This window comes from Drosophila busckii, chromosome 2R, assembly GCF_011750605.1.
Source record: "Drosophila busckii strain San Diego stock center, stock number 13000-0081.31 chromosome 2R, ASM1175060v1, whole genome shotgun sequence".
Taxonomy (NCBI): Eukaryota; Metazoa; Arthropoda; class Insecta; order Diptera; family Drosophilidae; genus Drosophila; species Drosophila busckii.
The window spans coordinates 11,254,250-11,270,832 of NC_046605.1; the positions used below are offsets into that span (position 1 = coordinate 11,254,250).

General features: G+C 39.6%; 5 protein-coding genes across 8 annotated transcripts; 3 read left to right on the top strand and 2 right to left on the bottom strand.

Moving 5' to 3' along the window:
* The first annotated feature begins 656 nt into the window (after positions 1–656).
* LOC108595799 (succinate dehydrogenase assembly factor 2-B, mitochondrial) lies at positions 657–1,345 on the top strand. Its single transcript, XM_017981090.2, has 3 exons — positions 657–735; positions 786–931; positions 991–1,345. Exons 1-3 carry the CDS (start codon positions 718–720, stop codon positions 1,259–1,261), a joined length of 435 nt encoding a protein of 144 aa, XP_017836579.1. The 5' UTR covers positions 657–717; the 3' UTR covers positions 1,262–1,345.
* A 511-nt stretch (positions 1,346–1,856) lies between these two features.
* Positions 1,857–7,370, bottom strand: LOC108597181 (ran-binding proteins 9/10 homolog). 4 transcript variants are annotated; one of them, XM_017983604.1, is made up of 12 exons: positions 7,279–7,370; positions 5,457–6,540; positions 4,393–4,748; positions 4,150–4,331; positions 3,979–4,091; positions 3,766–3,917; positions 3,511–3,674; positions 3,362–3,453; positions 3,236–3,304; positions 3,040–3,179; positions 2,867–2,978; positions 1,857–2,807 (listed from the first exon to the last, which is right to left on the bottom strand). In XM_017983604.1, exons 2-12 carry the CDS (start codon positions 6,505–6,507, stop codon positions 2,671–2,673), a joined length of 2,568 nt encoding a protein of 855 aa, XP_017839093.1. In that variant the 5' UTR covers positions 6,508–6,540; positions 7,279–7,370; the 3' UTR covers positions 1,857–2,670. The 4 variants fall into 4 exon arrangements, with proteins under 4 accessions (XP_017839093.1, XP_017839092.1, XP_033148938.1 ...); XM_017983603.1 differs by having other exon boundaries at positions 3,511–3,707; positions 7,279–7,369; XM_033293047.1 differs by having other exon boundaries at positions 3,236–3,453; positions 3,511–3,707.
* A 2,659-nt stretch (positions 7,371–10,029) lies between these two features.
* Positions 10,030–10,993, top strand: LOC108596537 (peroxiredoxin-6). Its single transcript, XM_017982426.2, has 3 exons — positions 10,030–10,194; positions 10,271–10,645; positions 10,709–10,993. Exons 1-3 carry the CDS (start codon positions 10,112–10,114, stop codon positions 10,911–10,913), a joined length of 663 nt encoding a protein of 220 aa, XP_017837915.1. The 5' UTR covers positions 10,030–10,111; the 3' UTR covers positions 10,914–10,993.
* On the top strand, positions 10,039–16,083 carry LOC108596539 (peroxiredoxin-6). The gene is made up of 4 exons (XM_017982427.2): positions 10,039–10,100; positions 15,198–15,291; positions 15,356–15,730; positions 15,793–16,083. Exons 2-4 carry the CDS (start codon positions 15,209–15,211, stop codon positions 15,995–15,997), a joined length of 663 nt encoding a protein of 220 aa, XP_017837916.2. The 5' UTR covers positions 10,039–10,100; positions 15,198–15,208; the 3' UTR covers positions 15,998–16,083.
* LOC108596536 (peroxisomal (S)-2-hydroxy-acid oxidase GLO5) lies at positions 11,493–12,900 on the bottom strand. Its single transcript, XM_017982425.1, has 2 exons — positions 12,287–12,900; positions 11,493–12,226 (listed from the first exon to the last, which is right to left on the bottom strand). Exons 1-2 carry the CDS (start codon positions 12,757–12,759, stop codon positions 11,539–11,541), a joined length of 1,161 nt encoding a protein of 386 aa, XP_017837914.1. The 5' UTR covers positions 12,760–12,900; the 3' UTR covers positions 11,493–11,538.
* Positions 16,084–16,583: the final 500 nt, after the last annotated feature.

Genomic DNA, 16,583 nt, shown 5'->3' on the forward strand with positions numbered 1-16,583 from the left:
CTTCGTTTTTTTTCGGCTTTACATTTTACCACCGCCTAGTTTCCAGCGCCGTATACACACAACACTTGCACACACGAGCTGAGCAGAGCAGCCACCGCCAGCCACCCTCTTCTTCTTATTCACCCGTTGTCTGCTCAGTTCTTTTTGGACTTTTATATTTTCTATTTGCTTTTTTTTCGTTGCGCTTGTGCACACAATTTAATTTGCATTTACCCGTTTGCACAACGATTTGCACATGCACTTTGTATTAAATTTGCATTAATTCTAAATTTATTAATATTATTTCATTGAATTGGAATATTTCGGGTGTGCGAAAACTTGTAACACACTTTTGGCTGCTGCCTCTTTCTTTCGCTGTCTCTCTCAAACTATGTAATTCCTAACAGCAACTGTTAAATTAGCAACATTTCCATTGAAAATGGAAACCACTGTGCATTGCTCATGTGTGCAACCGTGCTCACTTAACAGAACAGCTGATCGCATGTTAATTTAAATTAACTGTATTAAATTACACGTTATATTTAAGCAAGCAAATAAAAGAAACTGATTTAACTCTTAAAAAAAATATAAATTATGTGCTTTGGCAAAAACAATTTTGAATATTAAATTACATTTTACCGCCGTTACAGCTTGCCTTCCAACTCATACATGCACGAGAGTGTAATGGATGATACGTGCTAATGCAGTATTTATTATATATTGTTCATCCCAATTAGAATGCTGCGTCAATTTTATGTAAGTAACTATTTGTGCGATATTTTAACTTTTATTAATATTTGCTTTAGTGTTCCACAGTTGCGCGTCGTGTGCTGCTGCGATACAGCAGCTCCAAGACCCCTGAATCCATTGTGGACTATGAAGATCCCACACACCTGCCGGTGCCAGAGTATCCAGTGCGTCCAAATGAGCCTCTAGAAACGCGTAAGCAACGGTAAATGCATGAAATCTAAATAATTGAATATGTTCTAATATTATATATATACTTTGCAGCTTGCTGTATCAGTCACGCAAGCGCGGCATGTTGGAGAACGATTTGGTGTTGAGCACCTTCGTGTCCAAGTATCTGAAGGATTTCAATGCGGAGCAAACAGCGCTCTACGATCAACTCATAAATGGCGTGAGCAACGATTGGGATATATACTACTGGGCAACAGAGAATAAACCCACACCACCAGAGTATGACAATGAAATAATGCAAATGCTTAAGCAGCATGTCAAGAATACAGAGCGGGAGGTGCGCATAAGGCAGCCCGACTTATAAATCTGGCGCATTGCTATGTATTTTAGATTTAATTGTTGTGTTGTTAATAGCTCATAATAAAAAGCTACATATTGTAGTTTCGCAAGCAAATTTCGTCAACTGTTCTTTATAAAATAAACTCCAATTGGGTAGTTGTATATATATATTTAAACGATGTATGATGTATATACTTATAGATTAGGTTTATATGCTACTACAGCGAGTTATTACACTTAAAAGTTGCTTGTATGAAAAATCCATCGAAATATTGTTAAATTTTGCACAAATTGCAAGTGAGAGCTGAATCAATATTACTTATCCAATTTGTCTCACAATTACGCACCGAAATCTTTAATCTTTTTATTATTGTTGGCTATGCATATTTCAGTTTTTATGATTTTAAAACGTTTTGCATTTGATGTAAGCGATTAATTGTTGAGAATATTTATAGTGCTAGTTAAAAGTTAGACGAACAATCGGGTTTTAAATATGCTAAAGATTTGCGTTGTTTATCTCGAAATCTGTCTGTATCGGTTTTGGTTGAGTTTCCCTAGGGTTGCGTTGTCTTGGATAAAATATAAACAAAAGAATATAAAAAATATTGCAAGCCGTTCAGTTTTAGAGGGAGTAGCGTGACGCAGCACGACTAATATTGTATATATAGTTTATATCGTTTAATTATACATAAGATAATATTACACACTTTATGCTTAACTCCAAAGGCTAATTATATAAAAAATATTTGTTAAACGTTATTTAAAAATCTCTCTAAATCAAAGGCCAAAGAACTGCTAAAATTACGCATCATCTTTTCTTTTTTTTTTTTTTTAGCATTAATTAGCATAATTTAAACCATTCAAGGAGACAGGGACGATATAAAACCGGCACCTGACTACTGCGCGCAAGTAAAAATTATAAAGTAACAACAGAATTAACCTACTATAGATTACAGATTGTTTATCATCAGTATCAATATATCTCTTAAGCTAATCGAGCGTCTCGAAATAGTCCCGCGGTTCCATAAATAACCTCGGGTTGGTGCCAGCGCCTGCATTGGCTGCAGCATTGGATGATGAAGCAGCTGCCGCCGCCACTGCTGCTGCCGCTACTGCTGCTGCTGCTGTTGCAGTACTAACTATACGATGTCGACCACGTCGTGCCGTGTTTGTACCGCCGCCGCTGCTGCTGCTGCCACCGCGTATGCTACTAGTCATAACAGGATCATAATTTCTAGATGTAGGCGCCTCACTGCTGGATTTTTGACGTTGTTGTCGTTTATTGCGTTTATTGCGCCGGCGACGCTTGGTCTGATTGGTCTGCACGGCAGCCGTTGATGTTGTGGGTACGCTGCCCAGTGGTTCAGTTCGCACGCTGGTTCGCGGCAAAGTCAGCGTGGTCTCGAACATCTTCAGCAGCGTCGGCGAACTGGGTCAATTTTGTGGAAACACATCGTCGATGGTAATGAAAGCGTCCTCGCCCAGCGAATGATGTCCAATCATCTTGATTAGCTCTGCTGCATGCGCCACCAGATATTCCAGCGGTGGACGACGCTCAAAGTTGAGCGATTCTATGAAAAAAAAAAGTATTTTATAGATGAAATTAGTTGGGAGTTGTTGCAATAATTACCTAATATGGCTGAGTTGAGCGTAGTGGAGACAGTTTCTCGTCGCGAGGGACACAATAGCCAACCCAAAGGGCTGGACCAAGGATTCGAATAGGCAATTAAGCTAAATGCATCCTGAAAAAGTGCAAAAACTATTTAGAAACAGTTTGATAGAATTGCAACACTGTTTGGTTACCTCCAACATCTGACGCTCTTCATCGGTCATGAGGTTTTCCTTCTCTAGCTGTTGACCCATGCTGGACAGTTCCTTGCCAAATTCCAAGATTTTCTCAATAACGCGCCCGTAATTGCGTGACGAAGGCGACACATCTACATCTAACAAAACGCAAGCTTTAAAAATGTTTTAATGCCAATAATAATAATAAACAAACCCATTTCTTCATCGATGGCATCTAGAGAGTTGCGCACTACGTTGGCATTGCCATTAGAGACTGAATCACCTATATGTATATACCTATAAGTTGTTATATAAAGATAATTGCTAAAGAATAACGCACCATTGGAGTGACTGTTGCAAGGTTCCATTTCGACATCCATGCTGTTGGATTCATGCTCTGGACATTTGTTGGAGTTGTCATCAATGAGCATGCTAATAAATTTATACAAAAATTAAATAGCGCTTAATATACAGCAAATCAAAACTTACGGCTTGCCATCCGATTTATCTCCTGTGCCTGTTTTTATCACAGCTGAGTTTGCAGTGTTGTTTGCTGGCTGATTGTTGCTGTTGCTACCGCTGCCGCTGCCACCTTTGCCGTGCTTGAACGCCTTGGTCGACTGAATAACCGATGTTTGATTTGTGGGCACGGTCTGTGTGGTGGCGGTTACTTTATTATTGGCATGCTTTAAATAAAATACAGTTAAGCATACGCCGGCTGGCAACTCGACGTTGTTAACTCACCTCAATGTCAGCACCGTTAATCATTTCAATGAACTGTCGACACTTTAGTGAGAACCATAAATTCTTATTGTTCTCCAAGAGTCCTGGATAGGCGCGAAGCGTATTTTCAATGGCCTGGCTCATCTTGCCGGTCTGTATGAGCTTAATAATCTCTGCAAGGCAAGCGTTTTCATTAGATAAATGTTTAAAAGAAAGCACGTGCTGCACACAAACTTTGACGAGTTTTGATTGAAGCTAGATCCTCATCAAATGGTTGACTGGTGTACGAATTGAACGCCTCGGCTGTCTTGCAATAACCATTGTGTACCAAATATGTGGAGACCAATCTAGAGCAGAGCAGTCAGAGTTAGACTTGAGACTTGCTTAAAGTTTTAGTAGGCAAACCTGTTCATAAGATTTTCTGGTGTGTCTAGCATATGTGTAAATCTGTCTATTTTGCGCAGCACATTGGATCGCATTTCCTTCATCATGTCCTGTATCTTATCGAACTTGAACGGCTCCTGTCCAAAATTAACATCCACTTCCTCACCAGCTGTTTGCAAGCCCACCGTGGGATATAGTTTGGTCTGCAAAGTTAATAAACATTTAGCACATATTTGTGACTACAACTATTTGTGTAATACGCACTGGCAAGTCTCTAAATGCTATGCCCAGATCCACACCATTCTTGGTAAAGAAACAAGTGTTGTTCACATAGTTGACACAGCAGCCAATGATATCGCCGGTGGTAAAGGTGGGTCCATACGACTGACCGTTGCACGAAGAGTTGAACGAGTTGCCATCGTAGCCATGGTAACCATACGACTGCTTGTCGCCCCCGGGCAGACGATTCATGCGAAACTGCTGAGCAGTCAGTCCGATGCCCATGTAACCGTTGCGTCCCTTCGAAATGATGCGCACCTCAAAGTAGTACAAGCCACAGGACGATGGTATGGGATATGCCGTGCGCACTGAGCCAGCGGCATCATTATGCTTGCTGGAGCCTAAAAATATAAACGGTAATGCGTTTAATTTAATGCGTGTTTCAATATGTTTTGCACCACTGTAATGCTCTCTTCCTGGGCACTGTCAATGTGTGCAGCCAATCAGCTGTTTCGCAATCACCCACACAAGCGCACCAGAGCACGCGAATGAGCGTGTGAGTAGTGGGCGCTCAAAAACAAAACAACAGACGAGCACAGCTGCGTTGCGCTCACAAATGCAATGAGTGCGAGCGGGACAACTGGCTGCTGTGCCTGCGCTCGGAGCGCGGAGCAGTCGATGCAGAGACGCAGGCTGAGAGAGACGCCCAGATTATTAAAGTGGCGCGTTGGCGTTTTGATTGCTCTTTGCCCAAAAATGGAGCAGCTGTGGGCAATGAATTTATTTGTTGTTGTTGTTTTTGTAAAGACGAGCAACAGTAAACAAAATATATGCGTTATAATTCAAATATTTTAGAATTATTAAAAAGTAAAAACAAGTGTGTTGGTTGTTTGGTAAGTTTGTGCTTTTGGCCATAAGTAATGTGCATCCTGACACTCAATATTTTTGGCATTCAATTAAGATTTGTTTTTTACAGCATTTTAATAAGATGAATCATATATTTAAGGTTAGAAATGATATTGAGCAGCTGACAAACTGCGTAATGCTGTTTTTTGGTTTTATCAGCAGAGATCAGGAACTGCCCAAATGTATAAACAACATTAACTCACCCTTGTAGATGACACGCATATTGTTGTGCGATAGTCCAATGGTTAGGCACTTGTCATGTGGACTCCAGCAGCGTGGCAGTGGCGTCTCGCTCTCGTTAACATTAGGATATAGCACGCGTAGGGGGTCTACGCCTTGATGGGTCTGACTGGTTCTCGGCGAGCTCTGACTATGACTTTGGCCCTGGCTTTGGCTCTGGCCGTGGGAGCTCTTGTGCCCGTACATGTCGTTGCTGAAGTGGCTGCCGTTGTTGCTGTAGAAATGGCGAGTGCGACGCGAATTGTTGCTGTTGCTATTGTTGTTGTTGTTATTATTGATGTGGTTGCTGTTGCGTGGTGCACGTAGCAGCGGTGGCAGTGAGGCACGCCAAACACTCTGACCGGCAGTGGAGTAGCTGGGTAAGACGGCCACAGAGTGCAGACGCTGCTGGCCACTGGCGGATGAGCCTTCAGCTTCGTCTGGGATTACAACCAAAGCAGCTGCGTTGTTAACGGCGTCGGCTTCGACGTCGTCTTCAGCTTCAGCTTCACCAACGTCTGCTGCAGCTTCGACGTGATGATTATTATCGGGCTCGCCTACGTCACCGTCCTCCTCGTCCTCGAAATCGTCAATGCGCTCCACGACGCCGTCGTTATCGTTTTCTATGGCGCCCGCGTCAACAGTATCTGCAATAAAGTTTGCGTCAATTATATCTTCCGCTTCTAACAATGGCTGCTGCTCCTCGTGCGTTGGACTCTCGCTGTGCTCTGCCTGTGGCTGCAACGTTGGAGTGGGAGAATGCTCATGTTCAGTTGCTACGTTTTGCTGTTGAAATTGTTGTTGTTGCTGTTGCTGTTCTGGGTCAAAATCGAGGGCTGCTGAGCCACTGCTGCTCGCTCCAGCTTCATTTAACGTAGCAACTGTTGCTATGTCTGCTGAGGCTGCTGCTGCTGCTGCTGTTGGATGAGACTGCAGATTGCTGCTGGCGCTGGCTGTCAAGCTGGCGCTGCTGCTCTCCGAGGACAAATTTGAATTATGCTCTTGGTCGTTATCAGCAGCATGCTCAAAATCCATTTTAGCTGTAACTGATGTTATTGTTGTTGCGCTCTGAGAGAGATTTGTGTAATAAGGCATTAAAAGCGAGAGCCAGAAATATTGTCACATGTACATACAAATGTGTGCATGACTGTGTGGGTGGCTGGGCATGAATTAAGGTGTGTGTATATGGAAAGCAGGTGCAAGCAGTGCATTTGAACACCAGCAACAGCAACAACAACAACTTTAACTCATCCAAGCACAAGATCAACTATAAACCCTTTTCTAAGCAGCAACAACAATAACTTGAACAGATTACGACGCGCAGCTGCAGCAGCAGCAACAACAACAACAATAGCACTAGCATAGGCAGCTGCAACAACTTGAATTACATACAAACTACATGCATCAATATAAATGCAGTCAAACATTTCATAAAATCAATAGCGTAAAATGTACTTTCAACACTTTTTGCATATTAACTAAGCGACAGGTAACTCACTCAGCAACAGTTAACACTAAATGCGTTTCAAAATGCGTTTTTACGTCGTTCTTTTTTGAAGTTTTCTTTGTTTTCCCTCAGCAATCAGCAGCAGCCCAGTCACAGTTCACACTAACACAGGCACACACGCATGCACACACACACACACACACAATACTCTCGCTCGCACTTACACACACTCATGCATACAGAAAATTTTGCTGGTGACCAAAAAATGCATTGCTATGTGGTTTGTGATAAGTTATTCCTTATGAATTTGTTTTTAATGGCATTGGTTAGCTGCGGGTGCACAACTTTTATTAAGTTACCTTTGCGTAATTAAGTTTGGTGCACTTTCTTTTAACTACAAATCACTTTTGTTTTAGAGTTTTTACATCGAATTAACTGCAGTGTGACCAGCATACACAATTAATCTTGCCACCACAATTTTTTCACATCATATTCGAGCAAATTTATCGGTGGCATTTTCAAAGGCTGCAGAAATTGATTGCGCCACACTGTTGCTGAAAAAATCCATTTCTCATTAAACCAAAAGTGGTTACAAATTAAGCAAATCGTGTTAAAAATTGAGCTTAACCCTTTATTCTTTCATGTGAGCGATGAACAGACCATTTCAATAATAAGCATTTAATTTATTTAAACTTATGGCGGTTATCCGCGGATAAATTTTACATTTCGGTTAAGCTTAACAGAGCACTGTCAGCAATTTTAGAGCTGCCATCTTACTTAGCTAAACCGATAACAAATGTTAAATATAAATCGCACACCTCCACTAAAAATTTGAGTCTTAAAATTTTACGCGGCAATGTTCAAAAACACCTAATGGCAGGTATTTGATTTCATTATATTTGTGAAGTAACCATGTAAACAATCTTCTATTTGTCTGTTTTTCTAGTTAAAATAAATAAATATCCTATGCAATAAATAATATAGTATTTGATTGTCCCAGCAATTTAAACTGATGATCTCAATTGTTTGCTATATAATAAGTACATAAACATATGCATAAATGCATGTAGCCGCATTGCATGTAAATGTGGTTTTAAAGTCATTTTCATTTTGTGTTGAATTAAGAATTATTGCTATCAAACAAACAAATTGTACTTTGCACACACGTGCTTGGGAAATGACTTTTAAATGTCTTTGTTAATAAATATGCAAATTTAAGCATTGTCTAATTAATAAAAGTTATATTAAGTAATCACCATGTAACACGCGCTTCAAATGTTTGAAATACACATTTGTACAGAGAGCCGATTAAGTATTCTATATTTGTATGAAGCTTACAAATAAAATAAGATACAAAGTAACAAACTTTAGCTACGATTGCTAATGAGCACACGTATGTGTGCACACCGACAACAAATGCTGAGCGAAAACATTTGCATGTATTAATATTTGTACGGGATGCACTAACACCACAATAGGTTAAACTGCTCTCTTTGCTTAAGATTCACACAGCACTTATAGGAACACAAATTGAGCGTAAAATGTGTGTTGGTATGTGAAATTGCCTGCAAGCCACTAACACAAGCACACATATCGATGCTCTCTTGGCTTAGTGCTCTCTGTTTACATTTTTATGCTTTTGCAAAACTTAAAACAGCTGATGATACAGTTGTTATAACTTTAAACTTTTTCCCAATTTAAACAAACCACGAACGCAAGCAAATTGTTGTTTATTTGTTATTTCATCAGAAAAACAAAAATTTCTGGTTTTTAGTTTGCCCTCTACCGGTCACATTCCCATATATGTATGTATATACACACAAATCCGTATACAAATCCATATAAGCAGCTTGTTTGTCTCGCTTGCTTTGTTATCTACACTCGACATACAAAATGGTTTGCTGGCTTGTTGTTCACAAAATTTTCCACTGATCGACACGTGTAGAGTCTTTATTGCGTTTTAGTTTCAAGGTCTGCACTAGCACTAGAAAAATACTGTACTTGGGTTCTAGATTTGGTTTCAATATGTATAAAATTGTTTTATAAATCAAAACTTTCAATTTACTTTATTTGTTTATTATTATGCATGCAAACTTGCTGAGCGCGGAAATGGATCTGATCAGCTGTAAGCCAGACATCCGAATAGAAACGAATAATTCCTATACATATTAGGCGCTGAGCGCAAAGCTATTGTAGTATTAGTAAATTGTATGGAGTTTACGCACACAAATGAACAATCTGACACTCTCTTTAAAAATAGCCGAAGGCACGACGAGCGCAACAAGTTGCTGCTCATGTGTGTGCACACCGACAACAGCAGCTGAGCGTAAACGTTTGCATGTGTTGGTAATTGTTTGGGACGCACTAACACTACTACAACTTATGCCGCTCTCTTTGCTTCCGCATTCACACAGAGTTTGTCGCACACAGTCGAGCCCCCTCATTGAGTGTAAAATGTGCGCTTGTATTGAAATTTGCTTAGCAGACACTAACACAAACAAACAAACTGTTGCGCTCTTTGGCTATTGCTCTCTATTTACATTTTTGCGGCTTTCTAAATAATCTAACTAGATGATCTTACAGGTGTTTTGATTGCCTAATAAATAAATAAATGAAATTAAATAAAAATATTATTTTACACATGCCAACAGCTTGCAGACTGTACTTCATTGAAACAGAAAAAAAAGAAATTTCCAGACTGCTGCTGTTGTCAAGCAAAGTGATTGTGTTTCAAACTACATACAAACATTCACTTTAGTAACTGTTTAACATTGGTACATATACTTATTTATCTGCATACATATACAATACATATTTAAGAAGACGCCCAAGCTTCCATTTTTAGTTGGTCTTATGTACATACATACATATATGCAATTGCTTGTCTAAGTTAGGCTTTCCTATATGGCAGATAAATATAATAAGACAAATATACATATATATTCATATACGTACATATGAATATACACACACATATATTCGTTTATATGCAAAATATAAAAGGTAGATAAGGTGCGGACAATCTAAACAAACGGGTCTGTTTGTCGTGCTCGCTCGCTTGCTCCCATTGGTCTCAGGCCCGGCTGAATCGTATAAAAGCGAGCTCCGGTACATTGCTGAGTATCAGTGAGCTAACTAACTTCGAACAGTGCATAAGCAAAGTGAAAAAGTGAAAACTAAAATATTAACAAAATGCGTCTAGGACAGACTGTACCCAACTTCAAAGCTGCGACCACCAAGGGTCCCATTAACTTCCACGAATGGCAGGGCAACTCGTAAGTGCACATTTGAAATTAATATAAGCTCGTGTCTAACCTAAAAATTAACGCTGACTCACTCTTATATTTATAGCTGGGTTGTGCTTTTCTCTCATCCCTCCGACTTTACACCCGTGTGCACCACCGAACTGGGTCGCATTGCAGTGCATCAGCCCGAATTCGCCAAGCGTAATGCCAAGTGCTTGGCCCACTCTGTCGACGAGTTGAACTCGCATGTGGACTGGGTTAACGACATCAAGTCTTATTGCTTGGATATTCCCGGCGAGTTCCCTTATCCCATTATTGCTGATCCCACTCGCGACTTGGCTGTGTCTCTGGGCATGCTGGATGAGGATCAGAAGAAGGATCCCGAGGTCGGCAAGACCATTCGTGCGCTCTTCATCATCAGCCCCGACCACAAAGTCCGCCTATCCATGTTCTATCCCATGTCCACTGGCCGCAATGTTGAGTAAGTAGCACAATTAATTAAATATTTTATATTTTTTAATTAACAATTATTTATTTATTATAGTGAGATCTTGCGTGTCATTGACTCTCTGCAGCTGACCGATCGCTTGAAGGTTGTGGCTACTCCCGCCAACTGGACACCCGGCACCAAAGTCATGATTTTGCCCACTGTTACCGACGAGGAGGCCAACAAGCTGTTCCCCAAGGGCTTCGATAAAGTCTCGATGCCCTCCGGCGTTAACTATGTGCGCACCACTGAAAATTATTAAGAGCTATTGTTTATAACTCTTTATGTTTGTTATACAAAATATTATTAGGCAAATAAATATTTTTTAAAAAATCAAAACTACATATACCTTGTGTTATCACTCATTATCTATAGCTTGGTAAATAGTAGAAGGCTCAAACCAATCTAAAATTATCAAAAGACTACCAACAAACTCATTGAATCGAGTAGAATTTTAAATAGTAACAATAAAAGATCGTTGAATACAATAGACATTGTATGTTAAACAAATTAACTATTTTCTGGATTTAGCCTAATCAACTGTAATAAAGATTTATATGAAAGAAATTTGCTATGAATGAATTACATTCAATTGCATTTTATAAGATGTTTCTATTGTTAAAGCCTTAACTATATTATGTAATCAGAGTGGGTTGTAATGTGGCATGAGTGAAGGTCGTTTAGACCAAACAATTGAGTTCTCTATAATACTTGGATGAAACTAAAATCATTCATCTTAAACCTCTGTACCACAATTATTATTAATTATTGTAATAAAAATATAAGAGCAAGTTTAAGTTTCATCTTAATATAATTGTATTTATTCATTTAACAGTCTTCTATAACAATATTTAATATATTAATTTTACAATTAGATAACCCATGACTTATAATTTCATAAATGTTTTTTCATGCACAACCATTGCCGGCGTTATATCCTCAAATGAAGGGCAACCCATTAAGGCCATAGTAGTTTCAAAATCTTTGCGCAATATCTCCAGCATTTCCTCCACACCCTGCTGTCCATTGTGCGCCAAGGCATATAGAGCCGGACGTCCCAGGAAGACCACTTTGGCGCCCAAGGCTATGGCCTTGAATATATCATTGCCCTCCATTATGCCGCCATCGAACATAACAAGCATATCATTGCCCACTGCCTTGGCGACCTCGGGCAGAGCTTCAATGGAGGCTGGCACGCTGTCGAGCTGTCTGGCGCCATGATTGGACACTATAATGCCATCGACGCCAAATTCACGCGCCAGCACAGCGTCCTCTGCAGTTAGCACGCCCTTGAGCACGATGGGCAGACTGGTCAGCTGCTTCAGCCAGCTAATGTCCTGCCAAGTGATGCTGGGATCGAATTGATTGGTTACATACTCGTAAATGCCAGAGCCGCCCATGGTGGTAACATTGGCTAGTTCGCCCTCGAAGTTGGCCAAGTTCAAGTGATCTGGCAAGCTGAATTTGTTGCGCACATCTGCACGACGATTGCCAAAAACAGGCGCGTCCACTGTAAGGACAAGTGCCTTGAAGCCCGCACGCTCCACACGTCGCACCAGCTGCTCGGTTAGATGACTGTAAAAACAAATGAATTTAGTTTATGCTAAATAAACTTTGTTTTTAACAAATGCTTACCGTTCTTTGTATATGTAGAGCTGAAACCATTTGCATGTGTTGGGTGCAGCAGCGGCTACATCCTCTAGCGAAGTGTTGGACAGCGTGCTCAAGATGTAAATGGCACCAGCTTTGCCAGCGGCGCGTGCATTGCCGATTTCACCATCGGGATGCGCCATCTTCTGCATGGCGCTGGGTGCAATGCCCATGGGCCACTTCAGCTGCTCATCCAGTATGCGACAGCTGATGTCCAGCTGTGAGACATTGCGTAGTATGCGTGGACGCAGTCTTAATCTTCTAAATGCTGCGCGATTCTGCTCCAAAGTAAACTGTTCGCCTGCACCACTCTTATAGTAGTCCAGGGTATTCTTCTCCAGCTTGGCGAATGCCTGGCGCTCAAAATCCTTTACACAGACCAGCTCCATGTTGTTGTTGTCGAACTCTTGCGGATTTAACTGTTCCGTTTCGTTTAGCTTACGTTTGTAGAATGTCATCTTGCTGCTGCTGGGCGCTGTTTATACTCTCGCAAGCGATCGGTTAAAGCCGAAGCACAATTCACGTTCGGCGCGCACTATCTTCGGCTTTGGCTTAGGTAATCGCCAGACTTTTGTTATAATTAGGTTGGTTTGTGTTTTATGTTTACAATTTTATTTATTTGGCAAGCACAAAGTTATTAATTATATTTTTATTTTATGATTTTATATATTACTTTGCTACGTTTCAAAATGGCTGTTCGAGTTCAAAGTTGAGCGTAGCCAGATTGTTTCAACACACCCACACACACATACACATACACGTGTAGCTTTGTATATACAACTTGTTTGCCTTAATTGTTTGTTATATACAGTCAGAGCATACAAAATACCTTTAGGCTTGGCGCTTAGAAAAAATTCCACTGTTTGGCACGTGTAGTTAATTAATTTATACTGCGTAGTTCATTTTTATTCCATACACGCAAATCACTTTTTTTTTTAATTATATGTAATTTAGAAAATTGCAAGCTGATCCAATATGATTGACTTTCCAAATATGTCTGACCCACTGCACTTCTGATTTAACTAAACCGCAGCTGTGGAGCTGACCAACACAAATTGGTAATTTGTATAGACTTTACCAATACAAATTCACATTCACATGCGCTCTTTTAAAATTGCTCACAGCACAACGAGCGCAACAAGTTGTTGCTCATGTGTGTGCACACCGACAACAGTTGCTGAGCGCAAACGTACGCATGTGTTGGTAATTGTATGGCACTCACTAACACTACTACAAGTTACGCTGCTCTCTTTTCACGGCAATCACACGTAGCTCGTAGCAACACAAATTGAGCGTAAATTGTGTGTTGGTATTGGAATTTGCCTGCGCAACACCAACACAGACACACAGATTGCTGCTCTCTTGGTTTATAGCTCTCTGTTTACCTTTTTATGCTTGAGTAAATCTTAAAACATAACTTTAAAATTAAATTTCTTTGCTTTCTCCAAGTGAAACAAAAAGAAAAAGCAACGTGCATTAACTAGCAGGCAAACTGTACTTTTTTATTTCATCAGAAAAGCAGAAATATCTGGTTTTCAGTGGTCCCACACCGGTTAGCTGCATGCCCATATACATTTCTATGTATACACCCATAAACAGCTTGTTTGTCTCGACTTCGTCGGCATACAAAATGGTTTGCTGGCTTGTTGTTCACAAAATTTTCCACTGATGACCGCCACGTGTAGACTGTTTATTGCGTTTTAGTTTGAAGGTCTACATAGAACTAGAACAACACTGTACATTGCGTGCTAGATTTTGTTTTTAAATGGCTAAAATGCTTTATAAAACAAAACTTTATATATTTTTTATTGTTTATCATTATTATTCATGCACACTTGTCGAACACCAAAATATATCTAATCAGCTTACAGCTAGACAGCCGAATAGAAACGAATAGTTCATATACGTATTAGTCGCTGAGAGAAAATCTATTGTAGTATTAGTAAATTGTATGGAGTTCACACACACAAATGAACAAACTGACGCTCTCTTTAAAAATAGCCGAAGTCACGAGGAGCGCAACAAGTTGCTACTCATGTGTGTGCACACCGACAATAGTTGTGTTGGTAATTATATGGGACTCACTAACACTACTACAGTCTGAGCCGCTCTCTTTGCAAAACAATCACACAGAGCTCGAAGCAACACAGACGAGCCCCCTCATTGAGTGTAAAATGTGCGCTTGTATTGAAATTTGCTTGGAAGACACCAACACAAGCGTAGAAATTGTTTCGCTCTTTTATTGTTGCTCTCTGTTTACGTTTTTTGCGGCTTTTGAAATTATCCAACTAGATGATCTGACAGGTGTTTTGCTGGCTTAAGTTTCTTACTTTAAATATAAATTAAAAAATAAACTAAATAACTATAAATGTAATATTACACTAGCTACAGCTTGCAAACTGTACTTTTTTTCTTTAGAAAAATAGAAATTTCTAGACTGCTGCTGTTGTCATGCTAAATGATCGCGGCTCAGCCTAAATATAACACATACGTGTGCCTATTACTGTTTAATATTTGTATAAACACATGTAGCTCTCATCTTTACTTGGCCTTACATTCTATTGCTTTTCTATATTAGGCTTGACTTGATGGCCTCTAATTATAAATATATATAAACACATCTCCATATATGAAGTACTTTCATATAAGTACATACATGTGTCTAAATAATCACTTAATCAACTATATACACATACATATATTTATTCGTTTTATATGCGAGATAAGAACGACATGTGCTCATGAACTCAACCAACAGGTCTCGTCACATTCTCTCTCACTTCTTCTCATTGGGCTGAGGTTCGTCGGAATCGTATAAAAGCGAGCTCTGTTTGACTACCGAGTATCAGTGAGCTAACTGGCTTCAAGCAGTGCACATTACAATACAAAAGCTAAAATATTAACAAAATGCGTCTAGGACAGACTGTACCCAACTTCAAAGCTGCGACCACCAAGGGTCCCATTAACTTCCACGAATGGCAGGGCAACTCGTAAGTAGTTTTAATATTTAATTATAATTAGAACTGTGTCTATAGGTCACTCTCACTTCTCTAGCTGGGTAGTGCTCTTCTCTCACCCCTCCGACTTTACTCCGGTGTGTACCACCGAACTAGGACGAATAGCGGTGCATCAGCCTGAATTTGCTAAGCGTAATGCCAAGTGTTTGGCGCACTCTGTGGACGAGTTGAACTCGCATGTGGACTGGGTTAACGACATCAAGTCGTACTGCCTAGATATTCCCGGCGAGTTCCCTTATCCCATTATTGCTGATCCCACACGCGACTTGGCTGTTTCTTTAGGCATGTTGGATGAGGATCAGAAGAAGGATCCCGAAGTCGGCAAGACCATTCGTGCGCTCTTCATCATCAGTCCCGACCACAGAGTTCGCCTATCCATGTTCTATCCCATGTCCACTGGCCGCAATGTTGAGTAAGTAGCACAAATAATTAAATATTTTATATTTTTTAATTAACAATTTCTATTTATTATAGTGAGATCTTGCGTGTGATTGACTCTCTGCAGCTGACCGATCGCTTGCAGGTTGTGGCTACGCCCGCCAACTGGACACCCGGCACCAAAGTCATGATTTTGCCCACTGTTACCGATGAGGAGGCCCACAAGCTGTTCCCCAAGGGCTTTGATAAAGTCTCGATGCCATCCGGCGTTAACTATGTGCGCACCACTGAAAATTACTAGAAGCAGATTTGAAGGAGATTTTTTTATGAATATCAGTTATCAGTTGTTGTTGAAGTCAATATATGAATAAATATTTAATTTTCTAATAAGCTACTTTAAATAACTATGCCTATTATTTAAACAAAGAATTTCCTAAAGCATTGTTCCAGAGCGAATATATTTAAACAAAGCAGTAGCAATTGTAATTATTGCTTTGACTTAAACACATTTAAAAACCTTAAGGTTTAAACAAACATATGGACTTTAAAGCGATTTTCATTTTGAGTATAACTATGAATTGCATTTAATTTTCTGAAAACTAAGTTTATTCTTACGCTAGACTTAGCAGCATATAGAAACCTGAAGTAATTATTTTTGTATAATATACGCTTTAAAAAATATTAAAAATAGCACGTTTTTCTTATTACTATTTTTTACTATTATATTTATTTAAGAAAAGCAAATTCAAGAAAATATATTTACTTTAAGCTAATAATAAAAACAGCACGTTTTTACTATTAATAATTTTTACTATTACCAAAAGTAAATTCGTGTAAAATATATTTACTTCTAAAAATAGTAATTAAAATATTTTTTACTATTGTTA